The sequence below is a fragment of the Mauremys mutica genome, chromosome 1 (assembly GCF_020497125.1).
Source record: "Mauremys mutica isolate MM-2020 ecotype Southern chromosome 1, ASM2049712v1, whole genome shotgun sequence".
NCBI lineage: Eukaryota > Metazoa > Chordata > Testudines > Geoemydidae > Mauremys > Mauremys mutica.
The window spans coordinates 223355004-223375891 of record NC_059072.1 but is presented as its reverse complement, the minus strand read 5'-3'; the positions used below and the strand labels follow the sequence as shown (position 1 = coordinate 223375891).

Sequence of the window (20888 nt, the reverse complement as noted above, 5' to 3'; positions counted from 1 at the left end):
TGCCCTTTCAATATCTACCAGGTGCACAACATTCTATCATTAATTCTCTATTTCAAATGCCCAAGTGGTTAATGAATTCACTGCTGCAGAATTAATAGCCAACTACGGTATTACTAGGAGTGGCTTTTAGGATGCTGTAGACACCTCAAGGTGGAACTGCAACTTTGTTTTACACTCAGGAAAAGAGATTTCTGCCATACATTTACACAAAACAAATTAATACTAGATTTCAAAGAGCAGAATCTTGTTATGCTATTTTATGCAGCATATTGAACGTGCCTATCCAAAGTTCTCAACTGGATGAGCTTCTGAAAATTCCTTTTCATGCATTGTAACAGTTCAGCAAACATAATCACAAAAAGAGAGACTAGAAAGAGGATTTGTTTGTTTGTTTTGATAGTACCTTCTTGCTTTACCTTAATCACATAAATAGTCTGATTGATCTTGGATTGAGGCCTACATAATCCTCTGGTTACGGGTGATATGGAGTGTATAACAATGTGTCAGGGTTCTTCCATTGACTCACTTGGTTAGCAGGTATCAGCGTAAAGTTACTGAAGTTCTAGCCAGTAGTTGGAGGTGCAGCTCTTTAACTTTCAATATGGATATAATGGAGATAGAAAAGTGAAACAGGACGCAGCATGTCCTGGAGGGACTTTGGGGCACCCAGCTCAGGAAGGAATCTGTGAATGAGATTTGGTTAGTTATCTAGTTGTTATTTGTATTACCATAGTGCCTAGAAGCCTCAGCCACGGACCAGGACCCTGTTGTGCTAGGCGCTGTACAACCAGAACAAAAAGACAGTTCCTGACCCAGAAATCCTATAATCTAAGGATAAAACAAGAGACAGCAGATGGCTATAAACAGATTAACAGGGGACTACAAGGAAACAAACTTACTCTTAATATTTATCAGAGAGTATACAACAATCTAGGGACAATAGAGTCATCAGGAAAGGAATATTTAAAAAACAGAACATATTACTTGCTGCTCCAAAAATCACAGGTTTCCATCCTTGTACTAAAGAAGAATCTCTCTTGACAGTAATATAGCTTATGTTTTCAGCATACCTAAGCACGATGTTCCAATTCAGGGCAATAATAAACAAACTAGTGTATATTACATACTGTTTATATACAAAAATACAGCTTCTCAAACATATTATTTTATATATAATCTATTTTCTGATTGGCTTGTTTTGTTATTTATCTTTCACTATTGCTGAGAAGCCCCCAACCAAGTTTGGGCCTCATTTTGCTAGGTACTGTACAGACAGACCAAAGCATTTACAATCTAAATAGGTCAGAGAGAAATAAAGTATTATTCCCATAATGTGATAAGGAATTGAGGCACAGACTGATAAAGTGATTTGTGCCTGGTCACTCAGGAAGTCTGAGACCATCTATTTATATTCTGTTATTATTTTTGAGTTGTGGGGAAAGCCAGTCCCTGTGTGGTTCAGTTAGAACACTAACTCTGGAACTGTGTTCTTCGCTGAGAACAGGACTTTTTGGCTCTCTTCTCCATATTTTTTTCTCCCTCTGGATCATCTTATTAGTACCTACCTTTAACTTTGGACCCATGTAGGTGACTTCTAGCTCATTATCTCATTTGGCTCATTTTCTGATCCCACTTGTTCCCATCTGTCTACCTCTCTTGCCTTTGTCCAGGCTACACTATAATTCCTACTCTTGAATATGAGTTGTACTTAATTGCAAACAAGATTAGAAATTCTAGTCATTTTTAATTATTTCATTTTTATGGGCTTCCTGCATCTCTGTTTTCTACATTCCAGGAAGTGCAAAATGAGTTGTAAAGATAGACCAAGATTACTCATGAAATAGGACCATGATGGCCCACCTTGACTGACTTGCATCTCCACACTCAGCTCAGAATTGTCAACCTGATTTTCACAGTTCCTTATGGTCTCACTCTACCTTTCCTCTAACTTTAAAGTCACTTAAATCCCATGCTTTTCCAGACTTGGCCCTTCTCTATCTTTTTAGCCGAGGCTCTTCACTGCTGAGAATCCTTCTTTCAGTTACGGGGCCTCATCCATCTAGAACTCTATCCTTCATCCCCTACTTAATTCTGTCAGTAAATCAAAAACAATACACAGACACACATCAGACACTGAAGGTTAGTCTTGAGTGGGGCTTTACATTGGTGGACCAGTGTTTACAGGCTTTGTGAAAGAAACAACTTTTAAAATGGAGATTGAATAGAGGAGGAGGTTGTTTGGTCCACAAGGAAGAATTGGGATTCTAAGCTGAAATGTATTATATTTACATCATAAAATATTGCAGCATTACATCACGATATAATGTTTTAAATTGCCACTGTTAGGAGTGCATGAATACTACTCAAATGCTCTTCTCACTTTTGTGTGATGTTGTCATCCATAATAAAAACAAAGTACCAGTATTACTCATGTTTATCAAATTTTCAGGTGGTCCCTATCAAAAATGTTTTGTGCAGATCAAAGACAAAAAATTTTGTCCAACAGAAAACTATGTACTGCATTGTTTGTCATAGATATTGATTTATTTCTAAGTAGCTGCTTCCCACAGCTGCCATTTGCCGGGAACGGTGAACTGCGGCTACTGGGAGCTGCAGGAGGGCCGTGCTTGCGGATGGTCAACGTCGGCAAACTGTCTCACGGCCCGCAATCAGATTACCATGATGGGCCACATGCAGCCCACCACTGGGTTAGAGGAATTGCTAGAGCAGGATTCAATATGCAAAAGTCAGGGTCAAAATCAGGCTGGGATTGGAGACCAGAGATCAGAGGTAATACCAAGCCTGGAATTACAAGACAGGAATCAGTGTCAGAGTCAGGCTGGGATCAGAGACTAGAGATCAGGAGATGAGGTGAGGTCTGGAGTTGCAGCAGGCCTTGAAGTCTGTGGTTGCCCAAACAGCTTCCTGGGACAACCTCCATGGTTAAATATAGGGCTTAGCCAATCAGAGGGTCATAGGGTACTGTCACTCTGGATTCCATGAGCAGTACTTCCTGCAGTGCCTACTCACCACAGTACTCCCTGGCTGTGGCCAGTGTTGGTGCTAGCCCATTGTGGTTCCTAAGCAGGAATATTTTGGGGCCCCACACATACTAATAATTAATAAGCCCCCCTTCCCCTCCCCCGAGCTGCTTGGGCCCCTAAGCAATTGCTTAGTCTGCTCAAGTCTAGCGCCGGCTGTGGCTCTTCATAGCTCAGACAAGCCCAGAACGGAAGAAGAAAGTGTATATATAGAGTCACTAGCCAATCACAAGGCAGGTCAATGAATGCAAGAAGCTGGCCCAGCCAAGTCCATGAATTCCCTAATAATTAAGGCCCTGCTTGAATCGTGGGATGATTGTCAAATAATTGCAGCTGAGGTGGGAACAAGCCATGGAAAATCACAGGAAAGTAATCATGGACCTTTATTAATTGCAGTAATTTGGAAAAGTCAGAGATGACCTATTTATTTAAGAAAAATGTGTTGGAACAATATAAATGCTCAAGTATTATGTTATGTCTGCTAATTTTTTTGATAACCCGACATTTTGCTGCAACTATATTACAGTCATTAATGCATGGGGCTGACAGCAGTGTTGACAGAGGGCTGCCAGTTGTATGGGAGCTGAGAGTGGGAGCCCTAGCTGCCAGCCACTCAGGGCGGATAGCAGGAGCGCCACCATGTGTGGAGCTGCCTGTGGGACTCCAGCCACCAGCCACCCTGGGCTGACAAAATTGCCATGGAAGCCTAATTTTGTGGGATCTGCAATTTCCACAATATTGCAAATTAAATAAGGCATTACTGATAATCCAGTGCACTGGTGTAGCATGATGACCAAGGCTGCTTCCTGAAAACCCGTGGGCCTAGGTTTGAGACTGGGGTTTGAAACCAGGGTCCTGACATTACCCCACTCTGGGGTGACCTCAGAACACCACAGGCTTTGGTTTATCTGAGTGTGCCCTTTGGAAGTCATTTACTTTTCCAGAGCTGTGTACATGGTGAGCTGGTTCACAGGTCTGCTCTTTCCCAATCGATGTAGATACTCTTCTTGTCCCTGAATCTGAATTGGTGGGAGGGCTGTTTTGGGTAAGAGAAAGGATTCTCAGAGAGGGGTTTAAGGAGGAAAGCATGAAATACAGAATGCATGTTCAGGGATGGTGAAAGCTAAAGCTTGAAGGTTACTGGGTTGATTTGTCTGTAGATCTGGTAAGGACTTATATATTGGTGATCTAGTGTGCGGCTGGATTGGCCAGTCTCAAGATGATTACATGATAGCTGCATCTGCTGTCCCACTATGAAAATGGATCCCTAGTCTGAAGTAATGTGGTCTGGGAGGCCATGGTGGTGAGATGACATGACAGTGGTATCCTCAGCGGTGGGGAGTTGTGTGCAGGGAATGAAGTATACCATCTTTGTAAACTGGCCCACCACTATTAGGATAGTACGGCAATCTTTGGATTAGGGGAATTTGACAATGAAGTCCATGGTGATCCAGGCCCAACGCCTTGCAGGGTCTCAGCAGCTATTAGCATCCCAAAGGATTTAGCTTGAGGTACCTTTATAGGGACACAGCTGTGTTGCATGATCTGACATAAGTCCTTGAAGGTAAAGAAGTCTGTCCTTCTGTGTGACTTCAGCCAGGGGGTTGGTATCAGGGGTTAGGAGCCTCTGGGCAAAAGAGTCATCTTGAAGAGCAGAATATATGGTTGCCATTGAATCTGATAGCAGTGATCCTCCGAGGAAGTGATGCTGTTTCAGAACACAGGGTGACTCTACATGAGATTCCTTAGGATCACTGACATGACCTTGTTTTCTGGAGAAGGTGTCAGCTTTTCCATTCTTAGTGCAAGGGCAGTATGTGATAGTAAAAATCAAATCTTGAGAAGAAGAGAGCTCGGCTTAATTGTCATTGATTCAGAGCTGTAGCAGAGCTCAGGCACTCCAGATTTTTATGGTTGGTATACACCTGCACAGGGTATTTTGTCTCTTCCAGGTAGTGCCTCCAGTTTTCATCTTGATGACCAGCAGCGCCTTATCTGAAATTGCATAATTACATTCAGCGGGGGAGAGTTTTCATGAGAAATATGCACAGGGATCGAGCTCTTTCTGGAGACTCTGTATTTGGGACAACAATGCCCTGATGGCAACGTTGGAGGCATCAATTTCCAGAATGCATGGCTGACTTAGGTTGGGGTCCCTGAGGAGGGGAGCAATGGTGAACATTTTTTTTCGGGCATTCAAAACCACGTTGGGCTTCTGCCATCCAGAAAAATTTTTTGGGTTTTGACCAAGGAGGTTATGGGAACCAGAATTTGAGAGTAATCCCGTATAAAGTTCCTATAAAAGTTTGCCAGATCAAGGCTCACTTCTACCTTCAAGGGATCTGTATGGACTCCTTTGGACTCTACAGTGGGTTGCTTGAAGATACAGTCTTCCAGTTTTTCATAGAGTCCATGTTGGCAAAGCCTTCCTAATATGTTGCTCACGTGCTGTTCATGCATGGGTTGATCCTCAGTATAGATTAAAATGTCATCTAGGTCAGCAACCACATAGTAATCCAACATATTCCACAAAACATCATTGATCAGGTGCTGAAAAGTGGCAGGCATGTTGGTAAGGCCAAAAGGCATCACCAGTTGTTCAAAATGGCCATATCATGTTCAAAACGTGGTTTTCCACTCATCTCCTGGCCAGATCCTGACTAGATTTTAGTCTTCCCTGAGATTCAGCTTGGTGAATGTCCAGCTGTTCTTACTCAGTCTAGGAGTTCCATGATCAGGGTAATAGATATCGATTTCACATTATTTTATTCCGGGCACGATAGTCAATGCACAGCCTCAAAGATCCATCCTTTTCTACAAAGCAGATGGGGGCCCCAGCTGGGGAGGTGGACTATGGGACAAAACCTTTTTTAGATTCTCATGAGTATATTCCTTATAGAGTATATTCTCCCAAACAGTATCTTAGCACTGGACTGCAAGTCCATCAGGCAGTTGTATTCACAACAGGTGGGCAGGATGTCTAAACGTTCTGTTTTTCGAACACATCTGCAAAATCCTGATATCTCATGGGGAGAGAAACAGCTGACCCTAGAAGTAAGGAAGCCCATTTTGCTGCTTGACCCCTCCACCACACCTGAAGCCTGGGTGGGGTGTCTGGGTGGGGATTTTGAAAGCTTCAGCTTGGGGGCCAAACAGCAGTTGGTTCAGCAGTACTCCAAGCTAAACATCAAAATTTGCTGCTGCCAGGAGATACTTGGGTCATGCTTGGCCATGCAGAGGATTCCAAGTATGACAGGAAAGTATGGGGACCAGATTGGCTAAACTGAAGAGTTTATGGTGGTCACCAATTACTGCTTCCATCAGTCAGGAAACCACTGTTCTGGGACCTAGACGCAAACAGTGAGCCATTGACTATCTTGACCAGGTCAGTAGCAGCCTTGGGCTACAATGGTGTCCATGAAATTATCACCTGCCCTAGAGTCAAAGCCCACTGGATGGGAACAGCTTGTCTGGAATTCTAAACTCAGAGTGGTAGCTGGAGCTGCAAGTGAGGGGATGATCTCAAAGTGGTGGGGCAAATGCTTAGAAGACCTTGCCCGTTGGAGTTTTCTATGTAACACAAGCTTAACCCCGTCTTATTGAGGCTGGGCAGGGGTGTTTCCCAAAGCTATACAGTTCGTGGCTTTTGCCAGGCAGATACTACGTGGCCCATGTAGCCTCAGGAAAAATCATAAATTCTCTCATCACCAGTGTTCCTGTTCAGAAGGGTCCAGCCAAACTCATGCCAAGTCCATCTATGTGGGCTCAGGCTTGGGGGTTGCAGGTGGAGCCTGGATATGAACTGGATCCTCTTTCCTATCGTGTCGCCACTCACTAAGCTGAGTGTCGTTCAGAATACAAAGTTCAATAGAGGTGTCAAGTCCGGGGGGTAGGGTGGGTCATGTGGGCTAGTTCATCTCTTATCTCATTACTCAAGCCTGCTGAAATTCATGTACCTGGGCCAGTTCATTCCAAGCCATATCTGCTGCCAGGCATTGGCAACAACCCACATATGACGCTGGTGATCCCTGCCTGACAGAGCCTCCATAAGGCAGCCTCCACAATGAGGGCCTCTTAGGATCATTGAAAATCATTCCAAAAGCCCTCAGAAAGGAGTCCCAAATAGCCAATTGAGGATGATCCTGTTCTAACAGAGGAGATACCCACTCCAAGGCTTCATCAGTGAAGAGGCTAATGACCAGGCCTACCTCAGCCTGGTCCATCACATAGACATGGGGCCTCAACATAAATAGGACCCTGCACTGATTTACAAAACCACAAAACTTGCTGCAGATATCACCATAATGCTCCAGTAAAGGCACCATGGGCTCGGATACTGACGGGGTGCGAACCATGAGGCTGGATAAGGCATTCCCATTTGCATCTCTATGATCCATTTCTGAAGGATGAGGGTTTTGCCTGGAGCCAGTCCACCATGACCCATACGGCTTGGTTTTCTTGTAGGAGGGTGATCTGCTCCTAGGGACTTGATGTTCTGGTGGGCACCAGCGATGCTGCCCATGTGGTTTTCATGCCCCTTTCCTTGGAGCAGGAGCAAGACCAGGAGGAGATCAAAGGGTAATGTTGTAATGCTCAGGAGTCAGGCAGGTCAAAAGGAAGTCCTGATCAGTGGTCAGAATTTGTGCAAGAGTTCTGATCGCCAGGAGATCCAGTCCAAGGGGAAGAGACAGCAAGGCAGCTGACAGAGTCAGGCGTAGCAGCAAGGCAGGGTCAGGTGGGTCCAAGCAGCAACTAGTGGGAAAAAGCTTGTCGTTCAGACAAGGCTGAAGGGAAGCAGGAAGTTTATATATAGTCACCAGCCAATCAGGACCAAGACCACATGGCCAATCAGGAAGCAGGTTGCAAAACCCTGGTATCCAGCCCACCCAAGACTGAATTTGCTGGTAATCCAATGCATCAACGTGGCATGACAGCCACAGCTGCTGCCTGAAAATCTAGGTGGGTCTGGGTGTGAGACCAGGGTCCTGACAACAACACAGAATTTCAGCCTAAGGTATGGGAGGACTTGAAATGGCTTTAAGTCAGTATAGTCCCTCCTGGTACTGAGCTGATCCAGGGGGCAGAACAGGGCTTTTAGAGACCTTTTACACCACTACCTCCCTTTTAGGCAGCATAATGTATAAGGGGGGTCACACTCAGAGGCTTGTTATGTGAAAGGGGTCACCAGTACAAAAGTTTGAGAACCACTACTTTTTGTGTATAATCTGGAATTCTCATAAGTGAGAATAATTAAACTGAAATACATAAGTCATTGCTAGAGGAATCTAGAGGACGGAATGTACAGAAATATACAGAAAGATAAATAATCACTCTATGAATTCACCATTTACAGAGAAGGGACAACTAGAATCCAAATAGCATCTTGTGCTCTTTCTGCATATGTAAATATACATGAACATCATCATGCTCCCTCTTTCCTGCACCTGTTCTTCCAGTTACATGGTACCCCACTCCTCCTGGAAAGAATAAAGTCTATAACTTTATGTATACAAATTTATACAAATAACGAACATTTGCCAAACTCTATGCAATCACGCTGTTTTTATTTGCCCAACTAGCTGGCTTCCTGAATCTAGGAATAATCATCTATGCTAGTTTAGAGAAGTTACTAAATGCTCTGGTCTTGCATAAAGACGACCCCTCCCATGCTCCCAACATAGTCTCTTGCCCCAAACTCAAACCTGTTCAGCTGAGGATGGGAGGACATAAAATAAACAAAAAATGTTGGAATCCTTATAATTCTGAGAAGAAAGTAGAAGCCCCACTAAAATGGAAAAGAACTCTGCACCTCTACCAATAATAATCTCTGTAAATAATGCATGGTAGGCACCCAATCTTTAGAGCTGATTGAAAAATTTCTGACAAAATTATTTTCAGTCAAAAAATGCCATTTAGTCTAATCAAAATGTTTTGTGGAAACGTATTCGTATCAGCAAAAATTTCATCTGGAAGGTTTGTCAGGTCCAGTATGGAATTGAGAGCGTGAGACCGTTGAATAGCCAATTGATTAGGGCACTCACCTGGGATGTGACAGACCAAAGTTCAAGTCTTTGCTCTGATTCAGGCGGACCAGGGGCTTGAACTCAGGTCTCCCATATCCCAGGTGAGTGCCCAAACTCCAGGCAATTGGCTGTTCATAGAGAGAAATAATGTGTTTTTTCATGAATATTTTCAAAAGGTCACATTTTTGTTTAACATTGGTGCAAAACCAAATTTTTAAACCTTGAAATTTTCATGAACAGCAACTGTTGTTTTCCAGCTATCCCTACCTTTTATTGGGTGTAGGTTTTACAGTACTTAGGAGAATCGGGCTTTAAATAGAAAGCTGGTCTCTTAGCAATGGCAGAACTATTGCTCTGCTTATAATAACATCCTTGTTTGTTTAGTCCAGTTTGGGGCTGGTGAGTTATCCAATTGATAAAACCTTCATAAATGACCAGTAAAGTCAAGGGGCTCCCCTGCAATCAACCAAAAACTATTCTGCTGTTCTCAGGAACAGAGAGAGTAAAACAAAAACATTTCTGCCCATTATATAAAATAGCTTATATTGAAGGAAGCAAGGCTGAAGTGTAAATGAGGTCTGGGTCTGCAAGACACCTACCTCATTTAGTATGGTTATTGGACGGTGTGCAGCCTATTAGACATGGAGGCTACAGTTTGAGCAATAAGGATAAAAATAAATATCAATCACTAATTTGGAATGAAATTCACCCTGTGCAGAAGGCCAACACGAGGCCTAATCCCCACTGCAGTCCTACTTAGGTCCTTTTTGTGGCCTTAAATGGTGCATAGATCTTGTGTGATGCTCTGCACAGGGATGAATTTCACTCTCGCAGAGCAATAACCTACCCGCATACTGAATAAGGCAGGAGTCACGTGGAAAAAAGTAGTATGCTGTTTTGCAATGTGTATTCCCAAGCATATAGTGTTAAGTTTACACAGGCAACCTTAACTTTGGCATTGCCAGGTTTTCTGAGGGCTTCATTTTGCAACTCTCAAATTCTTCTAATGTAGCTTTTTGCTATTGAAAGATAGAGAGGGAGACCAAATCATTCTGGAGATATAAACTATATATGGGAGTACAGAAGGAATCAATGATTGTTTATGTAAAAAAGAAAGCATTTAGTAACCTCACTTCAGTAAAAAATGAACAAGACAAGGCTGTCTCCCTGGGGATCACCGTGTTTTGAGCCAGACCCATGATTTCTTTCCTGCTTCTGTCTCCACAAAAAGGAAAAGGAGATATTTTTTAATTTATACAAGAAGAAATGATGATTATACATTTCTTAATATAACCACTACCCTCACTGCTTTGCAAGATAAGTCCTGTTTTTCACAGTATTGTAAGTTTTAGTGGGTTCCCTTTTGGTATTCTTATTTTGTTATTTTTAGTTCAATAAGGATACAGAAAATTCTAAAAAGACAGGTAATATTGGAAAGAATGGAACTTGCTATATGCAAGATAGTATGTTCCTTCATAATTCAGCAGTGGATGTTCCACATTCCTTGATCCATCTGGGCAAGGTCAATTCATTTACCATTTAATGCAGTAGCATCTTTCTATAAAGCATTATCCAGAGCTGTGTGACTCCTGTGACCCACTACTTCCTTATCATCTAAGACTCATTCTCCAAGCAACTCATTGATGTTCTGCAGCATGTGTTTCTCTGGAGTATGCTAATTCTCCTGATGGGGTATTGAAAGGCAGTGTTAGCTGTGTCATCAAAGCCCTTCCTCATTCATTTACTCCTGTGCAAGTACCAGACAGCTCCCCCTTGTCTCTGCAAGAATCTGTTTGACCTAAACAAGCCTGAAGATTGCAATGGCTTTCCACTCTTAAAAATGAATGGTTATAAATCTGCCAGCATTCATTAAGAAGAGTTTAGACGTGTCAGAATAGCTTTTCAAACAAAATACTCAGACATGCTGACTGTTTCCCCCAGTGGAGAGGGAGTTACAGCAGCCCTAGAGCTGCAGAAGCAGCAGTGAAGCAGTTCAGGGGTGGGGGGGAGGCGTGTGTGTGTGTGTGTTTCTTTTCCCAAAGTCTGTATTCATTGCTAGGTCAGAGCCTGGTTACTCAAGCCACAGGATTTGGCTCTTAATGCATATACATAAATGTACTAGAAATATGGTTAAATTATTGGAACAGATGATGAACAGAATCCCCTGTCAGAGTGCTATCTCTGTTTGTGTTGTGAATATGTAGCTAGAAATACATATACACACTGACACACTGCTAACTGAGAGAAAACAGATGTAAGGTGCAATTAGTATTTCAGTAGTTTTCACTATAAAGTGTGAATTCAGAGACTTGCTTTTCTGCAAATTAAGTATTTACTCCAAGAATAGGAAATTCTATAAGCCTGCTATTACTCCGTAGACTTCTTTGTTAATAAGGAAATTTGCCAGAAGCAAGGTATTACCATTCATTGTAATCTGTTTAGAAATTAAAATACATAACATCTGCATTTGAAAGGTGTGCTCCCAGAAGACTGCAGTAATGTATTATGTGTTTTGTTAAAAATCAGATCAAAGTGAGGCTTCTCTCAAGTTAGCTGCTCATTAATGACTGCTGGTGTGCCCTCATTTCTGTGTGCAACTCTCACAGGGGAAAAGAGAGGCAATGCTGCATGATGGCTTTCACCTTATACATCCCTCCCTTCATTTCGAACTCTGTGTACTGAAGTCATTTTAAAATCTGATGTCTCAGTAAGTTCCCTTATTGAGTGTGACTCCCAATCATTTCCCACAGATGGAAATCTTCTGCTCACCTTCTGTTTTCTTTTTTGTCATTCTTGGAAAATTTGTGATGTTCCAAACTATTTAAGGGACCTGACTGAACATACCTTCTGTCTTATTCACTGGGTTCGTATACAATCCTGTGCATTCATTCTCTCGCAGCCACTTTTGATATGGACCGGACCTCCCACTCCTGCAGACTGGCCCACATGCATAACTACCACACGTTTCTTACATTATTCCAGTAGTTGTAGGAATCTTCAAAGATTTCTAGCAAGCAGTTTTGGTTGTGTAACCACTTTAGGGGAGTCATTTGCCCTTAGAACTGTTTTAATAATTGATGAATAAATATGATCAGATCAATTCACTGTCTCTCATAGGGTTATATTAATTGTTATATGTGAACTACAGCTGGTTTAATTGTCAAAATGTTTGCAAATCTCATAATGTTTATTCATTCAAAAAGTCCATTACTTGTTCATTGTGTGTCATTTGATCTCCTGTTTCTAAAAAGCTGACCTCTTGCAAGGCAACAGAAGCAATAAAGTGATTTTGGTGATCAGTCACACACCACGAATAGCAATAACCAAAGTGAACTGTTCACATAGAACTCATAGGCTGAAACTTCTTTGTATAAATTATTTGGCAAATGCTATGAAAAAAGAATACAGACTCAGTTTGTGAATGATTTGCAAAAAGAAAATTAAGCAACCCATGTATCATAACGTAATACACTGCCTGCCACAAAAAGCTGACATTTATGAACACTTCATAATGCAGTTAGCACAATATTTCTTATTAATACAGGGCTATACTCTGGCATCTGTTGTGATTTTAAAGGCAATTACTGTAAAGTAGTAAAATAAATTTTACTACTTTATGCTTAATAATTATAAAATGAGTTTATAATTTATGCTTAATAATTATGCTTTATGCTTAAACTTTATGCTTAACAATTATAAAAATGAGTTTTCACTTTTTTTTGCCTTTAAACAGCCAGCGGGTAAATAGGACTGCAATATATTCACACATCTATAATAGTGCACTGTGGATAACTAATAGTGGAACTGTGATAATAGATCTAAAGCAGTGTTTCCCAAACTTGGGACGCCGCTTGTGTAGGGAAAGCCCCTGGTGGGCCAGGCCAGTTTGTTTACCTGCCCTGTCCGCAGGTGCGGCCGATCGCGGCTCCCACTGGCCGCGGTTCGCTGCTCCAGGCCAATGGGACCTGCTGGAAGTGGCACGGGCCAAGGGACATACTGGCCTCCGCTTCCAGCAGCTCCCATTGGCCTGCAGTGGCAAACCGTGGCCAGGGGGAGCTGCGGACGGCAGGGGCGGCTCCAGGCACCAGCACAGGAAGCGCATGCCTGGGGTGGCAAGCCAGAGGTGGGCGGCGTGCCGGTCACCATGAGGGCAGCAGTCAGGGAGCCTTCAGTGGTGTTTCTGCGGGAGGTCCACCGGTCCCGCGGCTTCAGCGGCAATTCAGCAGCGGGTACGTCAAAGGCGCAGGACCGGTAGATTACCCGCAGAACCGCCGCCAAATCCACGTGACCGACAGACCTCCCGCAGAAACCCCGCCAAAGGCTTCCTCGCTGCCGTGCTTGGGGCGGCAAAAAACATAGAGCCTCCCCTGGCGGACGGGGCAAGTAAACAAAGTGGCCCGGCCTGCCAGAGGCTTTCCCTGCACAAGCGGCAACCCCAGTTTGGGAAACATTGATCTAAAGCATGACAAAAAAGGAACTTACCATTGCATGATGGTATTACCACAATACCTGTTAAAACATTACTGAATAGTCTCTTCACAGGAATTTCTTGCTAAAAGTTCTTTGAGGAATTTGTCACCTTCTAATCCAAAATGTAATTGGATTGTAGCTCCATAAAAATGTCCTGTGCCAGTGCCACCAACCAGAGAAGGCCATGGTGCATTCTGCCAGTCAAAAAGGGGGACACAGTCAACATGGAAGGCCCTCCTATAAAAGGATTGGATTTCCCAGCCATCTTACTTAGGGTACATAAAAGAACTGGTTTTAGATATCCAGTAGTTAATGCAACCTTGTCGTAATGTAAGTGAACCCTGCTGCATTTGACAAAGTCCAAAGAGTCAACTTATTTCTGGTAAAACGTCAGGAAAATGAAGCATTCTCCTTAACATCCTGAACCCAGTTATGTGAGATTTCAGAGCTAATGGTGCAATACAGATACAGCAGATTCTTCAGACTCCTATGGAAATCCTTCTCCTAACCCCTTCTTCCCAGCAGACCAAAGACCATGTGAATATTATTTTTAAATCTTGAAAATATTACATAATGTTTTAAAACAAGCTCAAAGGTGAAAAAGTTTCCCTTTTCTGTCCCACTCACTCCCCACCCCCGCAGGCAACCTCTTCCCCCCCAAAAAAACACGCGCACACACACACACACACACACACACACACACAATCAAAATCAGCCTGTAGTGTGCAGAAGTAAAGTGGATTCTGGGTTAATATACCTGATCAAAATGGATTGTTAGTCATGCGAGTTTTGAAATCTGCCTTTTTTTACTACTTGCAATGCGGCAGGGTAAGTGTTCCTTATTTTAGACAATAGATTATGTAAGAACTCCTATAGACTTCAATACTCGGGTTATTGTTATATGAGCTGTTCTCCTCCCCCTCTCTCCTCCTCTGCTTTGGCATGCAGAATAGCTTGCACAATTGCTAGTTGTGAAATAGTACTATCAAAGAATTTAAGGATAGAATACAGCTCCATGTGGAGCCCCAAAGCATTTAAGTGTTATACCTATTGAGAGATGCTTTTTTTCTTTGAGAAGATGGGAGATGAACTAAATGGGCCTATCGTTCTTTCCATCCAGGATTTCTGTTAGTATCTCTCTTCCATTCTTGGGGTAGTAGCTCTTTTCTGTTAATTCAACCCTGGTGATCTGCTATACACTGAAGTGTAAAAGGGGAACTTCCTGATCTTGTCACCTCTTCCCATCCTAGTGCTCTCTTTTGGGGGGGAAACATTCTCCCTGAAAAGGGATGGGTGAACCTCACCAATTAAATTACGTTTTGGCTATATTAGTAAAGCCAGATTATATTCACAAACCTTTTTATTCTGTGTAGTTTAAATCCAGGGGCACTTTCCCAGAATGATTAAATTTAAAAAGCAAAACTTGTTTGTATATGTATATATGTGTGTGTATGTATGTGTGTATAAAAATACATACAGCATATAGTAAAATAGACATGGTATCTATTTATGCCAGCCTGGCTTTTGAAGCAACTGTTTTAACCCTAATTATATAATTTTACTATATGCTAGTATTTTCCCCTCTAAGAACACAGACCCAATAAGTTTCAAGAGTGTGATGATGTTTGAACCCACACTAACATCATATGTTCAAACGTCAGGTAAAATGAAATGGCCTGTCCCTACTTCTGATCTTCCATTCATAACTTCACAATACTGAATTGCCAGTTGGGAGAGTGAAATGAGCCAGATCTCCTTATGTCACCACTTCTGCTCTTTCATAATTAGCTGTTGGTAGGACATGTTTGTGTATGCCCTGTACATTCAGGGGGGTTGAGGTGGATCCCTCTCTCCTCCCCCCTCGCTCCCATGACCTCTCCCAGTGCTTACCAAATGGGCTAATCCAGGTTAAACCAGACTACACTGAGGAAGTAGATATACATTAGTTTATTTGATCTCCTTTTAATTGGTCTTCATTCTGTTTTTTAAAGTGTCTATGCAAATTGAAAATGCAAAACAGCACACTCATACGTAGCTTGTGTGCACCAGTAACTGAAATTTCTGAAGGATCGTAGTATAAAACCAAAACAGTGCCATGTCCTTGGGCTCACACATGCATGCAGACAAGAAAAGCACTGTAGTGCTAAAACCTTATGAAAATCTTGTCATATTTGCTATTTTCTCTTGTATCAAGATTGCATGATGGTATTTCTAATATACTAATATGATATGGAAATAATGGCACATCACAGTTCTTTCATCATATTGTATCACTGCTTTATCATATTAGGCTAATACACTGCGAGAGTTGATAGAACCTCTCCATGCCAAATCGGATCCTCTTCTCTTGGCACTGAACTGATTGGACTCAGATTGATAAACTAATGATTAGAGAATTTAGATCGGAGAGAATTGGCACGACGGAGACTCAACTTCAGCCTCTTGCAAGCAACCTAATGGCCTCCGTTCAGAAAGTTTAATTCTTCTTGAATAACTTTGATGTTTATAAAAGAGAACAGACATTTTAAAGCATAGACAACCAAATGTCTGGATATGGGGACTCCAGAAAAGTGTTAAAGGGGCAGACCTATTACCAGTCTTTTGAAGAATGCATCTTTTCCACAATGGGACTAGGCACAAAATCATATCCTGTCTACATGGAGCGCAGTTGCAGAAAATACTGCCCCCTGCATAGGAGAACAGAAGGGGAAGAGGGTCATGGCAGGGGAAGGGCTCTGATGACACACATTTGTGTTCTGCAGACTTCAAGGAATTAAAGAGGGATCAGCTATGGTAACTATAAAATCCTGTTGTTTTTATGGACTTCAGTGACTTCATTCAGGCAAAGCAGAGAAAGCTAATATAATTTAAGTGTACTTCACATAAGTGAAGGAAATTAACTTGCTGTATCATACTAAATTAAGCGTATTCTTCCAAGTCAAGGTGTATACCGACTATTTGGAGACTTAATATATGTTTAATGATTTATAATGAATTATCAGAGGGCACACTGAAACTGATTTGGATGACAGTGATGGAGAAGATACCTCATGTTGGGATTTATTAGACTCCACAGATACAATCTACAAATCCTCTTTATCTTCTAGGACTTACATGTGAGTGATGCTGCCTCACAGAACAGGCGTCAAGTATTCTCTGTATAGCACTCGCACTCCATGGGGTTGTTTTGGGGCCAGTATTTGTCTGGATGTCACTCAAAGTAGATTCTGATATTGTTATTTATCATTATGTTCTGGCTCCCCTATGAGTTAATGTTTGCCTCTATCTCTGTGATTAGAATGTGGATTTTCCTTTATATATTTGCTACGGGTGTATTGTAATAATGTCAATGCTATTTACTTGATATTTCATATTATCTTATGGAGAGATACTTTTAAAAATGTATTTTGAAATGTTTTCTTTCTGTTGGCTCAATGTATGGTATTGCATTCTGTTAATACCAATAAAATTATATATATATATATAGTTATATATAAATATTTCCCTTTTATATATAAGTAGACTATGCTTTTTTCCTCACAAATAAGAATTGTGCAGTGAATAAAATTGCATCTCTCTGCTTTATAGCAGTAACAAAACTATAATAGTTTTAATATTAATTTCATAAAATAAAAATCCTGTATACTCTGACATATATGCTAGTTGGATATTCATCAGTGTGCATATTGTGTTTCCATTTAACATTAATGGGCCTTTCACAAGTCAATCTATATATTTAACAACATGATTTTGACATCTTTAATTGTTACCAATCAAGAAACTGAACATGCCTATTATAGCAAAGTATGCCCACTGTTACTTGTTGTTTACAAAATTGTACATTGATACAGTTTTTGCCTGTTGACCAAACAGATGAACCCACCATGTTTTTATTAATTGCGTATCCTTAGGAATTGATTTTTAAATATAATTTACTGCTCTTTCCAACACTAGAGAGAGGCAAAATTCATCTCTTTATATAATGTTGCCTTTGAAATACTTGCCTCTGCCAGTGTCGATAAATCAGTGCTAAGCGCATAAAGATTCTGCAACCTGTAAGATTTATTGTTAAAACCTTGCTGGAATGCCCTGCAACCTGAACCAGTGCTTTGCATCCTGTCATTAAACTCCAGAATTAGTTAGAAATGAAATGTTTTGGAAATGAATTAGAGTACCAGAAGCCAAGATAAGAATCTAAAATGTCCTTTGGCTGCCATTTTGGGTTCCACTGATGGCTCATTTACTGCTTTTGCCAAAGGCCAGAAGGAGCTAATATATCTGCCCCACTGTGCATTTTAACTTCAGCTTCATTTTTTCCTCTCACAGACTGTATTGAATGAGCATTACCATTTTTGAGAGGGATTCCAAAGGGCTGCAATTAGCAGCCCATGACATTAATTCCATACACATTTGTCAAATATTTTTTCTGTATGCCTTAAAATAAAGTTTGGAAAATGGCAGTTAACGTTTCTTTAATGAAGACAATTGATTTATTCATTAGGTTAGGGTTTTTTAAGGTATTATTTTCTGCTTAATAAAAAAATCTATATTACTCATTGGCAAATTACCCAGCTTTGCCTCTGCATACCCTTTGTCCATAAGCTCTGTTACTCCGTTTCCTATGGGAATGCGTGCACGTATTCTTCCTAATGGATATGGGACGGATGTCTCTTCCATCATGATTACGGTACCAATTCTGGGAGAAAGTTTTTTTGTTAAAGTGTACACGTTCCATGTTCAAAAGTTTATTCAGCATCTGAACATTTAATTGCATAAGAAATCTGTGGTAAAGATTTTTGTTAAATTTTTGTTGTTGTTTTAGATTTTGTTACCAAAGGTGCTATGTAGGGGCCCAGTCCTAGGTGGTACTTAGAGGAGAACAGACTACAGTGGCGTTGAGGGCATTCAGCACCTGACAAGCTTTACATCTTGCAATGTCATGCCTTAAATAAGTAAAATGTAAATTAAGGTACAGATTAATTAGTCTGAGGTCTAATCAGTGCCTTTATCAGGAAATCTGCAAGAACATCGGCATATATGACATGTTCTAAATAAAACCTATGAGTAGAATTTTCAAAAGCGCTTAAGTCCAATTTTCAGAAGTGCCTAAGACACTTTTGAAAATGGATTTGAGGCTCCTAAGTGACTTAGACGCTTATGAAAATTGGACTTAAACGCTTTTGGAAATTTCACCCTGTGTTGTAGTTTCCAGGGAAGTAAAGCATAACAGATATGACATTTACTATCCCTGTGGAGTAGGGTTCCTGTTTTCAGTGAACAGGTGATGTACTAGGAATAGGTACTCTATTCAAACTTAGTTAGGTACCAACCCTATAAACCTTGACAGATATTGCTGTTGTACAAGAGTGAGTGTCGCTCGAATTGGACTGATGAGTAATGTAGCTATGTCCAACTGTCCCTACCATTTGTCATTTAACCTTTTGCAACATCATGTGTCCTTACAGTTTAGGTTTATGAAAAGAATGTTTTGCTGAAGAAATAACTGCTTCCAAATGGTTGCTGCTGGACTAATCCATAGGGAAATCATTATCCATTTAAAAGTGTCAGTGCCCCCATTTATACAGTGACACAAACCGTCTCTCCACTTGCACTGTCCCCTGAATACTTCAACTATCTTTCAGGGTGGCATGGTTTTACTTTGTCCCTCAACTGAGGAGAATGAGAGGAAGCTTGCAGGGGAAATGGTAATGGTGAATGCAATGTTTATTTCACTTTAACAGTTTGCATCAAAATTAAGCACTAATTTCAGCATGTAGCATAGAAAAGAAATAGGAAATTGACAAGAGAGCCTCGTTCACTATGTAAAATTTTCCCAGTGAGTCACTTCAAAAAAAAAAAAAAAAAGCAGCAAATAAAAATTAAATTGACATTTCGGTATGGAAGATAATGTAAGTAAAGCACTTAAACCAAATATTAAAGGATATAATTATAAATATTTATCATTGCCAACAAATTCTGCTGCTAATCATCAGTTTCTTGTTACTGTTAGGAATTATTTTATTTTTATTTGAATTTTATTTTTTCTGTGCACTTTTTGCACTCAGTAATACAGTCATACTTAAGTGAAGTTCTGGAACATCCTTCCAAGGGGAGCAGTAGGGGCAAAACACCTAACTGGCTTCCAGACTGAGCTTGATAACTTTATGGAGGGGATGGGATGATGAGATTGCCTACAGTGGCATGTGATCCATCTGTGACTGCTAGTAGCAAATTTCACCAATGGCCAGTGATGAGACACTAGATGGCGAGGGCTCTGAATTATTACAGAGAATTCTTTTCCGGGTGTCTGGCTGGAGGGTCTTTCCAACATCCTCAGGGTCTAACTGATTGCCGGGTCAGATTGGCAGAAACCCTGCTGGGTGTTTGCTTTCCTCTGCTGTGTGGGGCATGAGTCACTTGCTGGTTTAAACTGGAGTAAATGGTGGATTCTCTGTGATTTGAAGTCTTTAAATCATGATTTGAGGACTTCAGTAACAAAGCCAGAGGCTATGGGTCTACTACAGGACTGCTGTGGGTGAGGTTCCGTGGCCTGCAATGTGCAGGAGGTCAGATTAGGTGATCATCAAGGTCCCTTCTGTCATTAATGCCTCTGAGCTGATGCATCACGAGCACTGGAAGTTAAATAGCCTGAGAATGTAAGCTCTTCAGAGCAGGGATCATATTGGTATGTGATTGTACTGTGCCTACCACAATGGGGCTGAGGCCTGTAAGGTGTTACTTCAATACGATTAATATACCTCAGACCCTACAAAGACTAGGAATCTGTCTCTCCCCTTATTTACATCAGTTTTATAGCTCCTTTGATTTCAAGGAACCAATTTCACCAACAAAAAGAGGAGAATCAGGCCCTAGGTCTCAGATGATGAGCATACCATTGAGCTCTGCTGTGCAGACTTTCTTGAGAATTTCCTCTTTGTCTTGAAGGTTACATAATAGGAGTAAATAGGACATGGATATACATTTCCCAGATACCTGCACAGGAGGCAGTGGTGTAGCCTGTTACCTTAATACTCCAGTTCTCTGATTCTCCAGCTGCTAAAACTTACTCTGGAAATGTGTATTGCAGCTTGTTTTTAAGGGCATCCTTCCCCTAATTCAGTGAGAGTTCTAGGAAACTCTTTTCTATCCCCCGACCCCATCCCAGTACACGGGCCTTTCTGAAGCACTCATTCATCTCTGCGTTAACGACTGACTTAGTGGCAGCGCTAATGTTAAAACATGATATAATACACAGGTTAGGAAAAAAGTGTTGGTACATCTGGGTATAGTGCTCAGATTATCCACAAATACAAGTTTTGTTTTAAAAGCCATAAGAGACATAGAGTACATAATC

The 20888-nt window shown here is 41.3% G+C and overlaps 1 protein-coding gene across 5 annotated transcripts in view; it reads left to right on the top strand.

The window, feature by feature from the left end:
• The window catches only part of CNKSR2 (connector enhancer of kinase suppressor of Ras 2), a 362143-nt gene that overhangs the window by 326971 nt on the left and 14284 nt on the right, over positions 1-20888 (top strand). The window contains exon 21 of one of the 5 annotated variants that reach the window (XM_045012275.1): positions 15825-16961. The exons of the other annotated variants lie outside the window; for them this stretch is intronic. Within the exon in view, the coding sequence (XP_044868210.1) occupies positions 15825-15829 (5 nt within the window). The 3' untranslated portion in view covers positions 15830-16961. Of the gene's footprint in view, positions 1-15824; positions 16962-20888 lie in introns of those variants that run through there. 5 annotated transcript variants of the gene reach the window in all.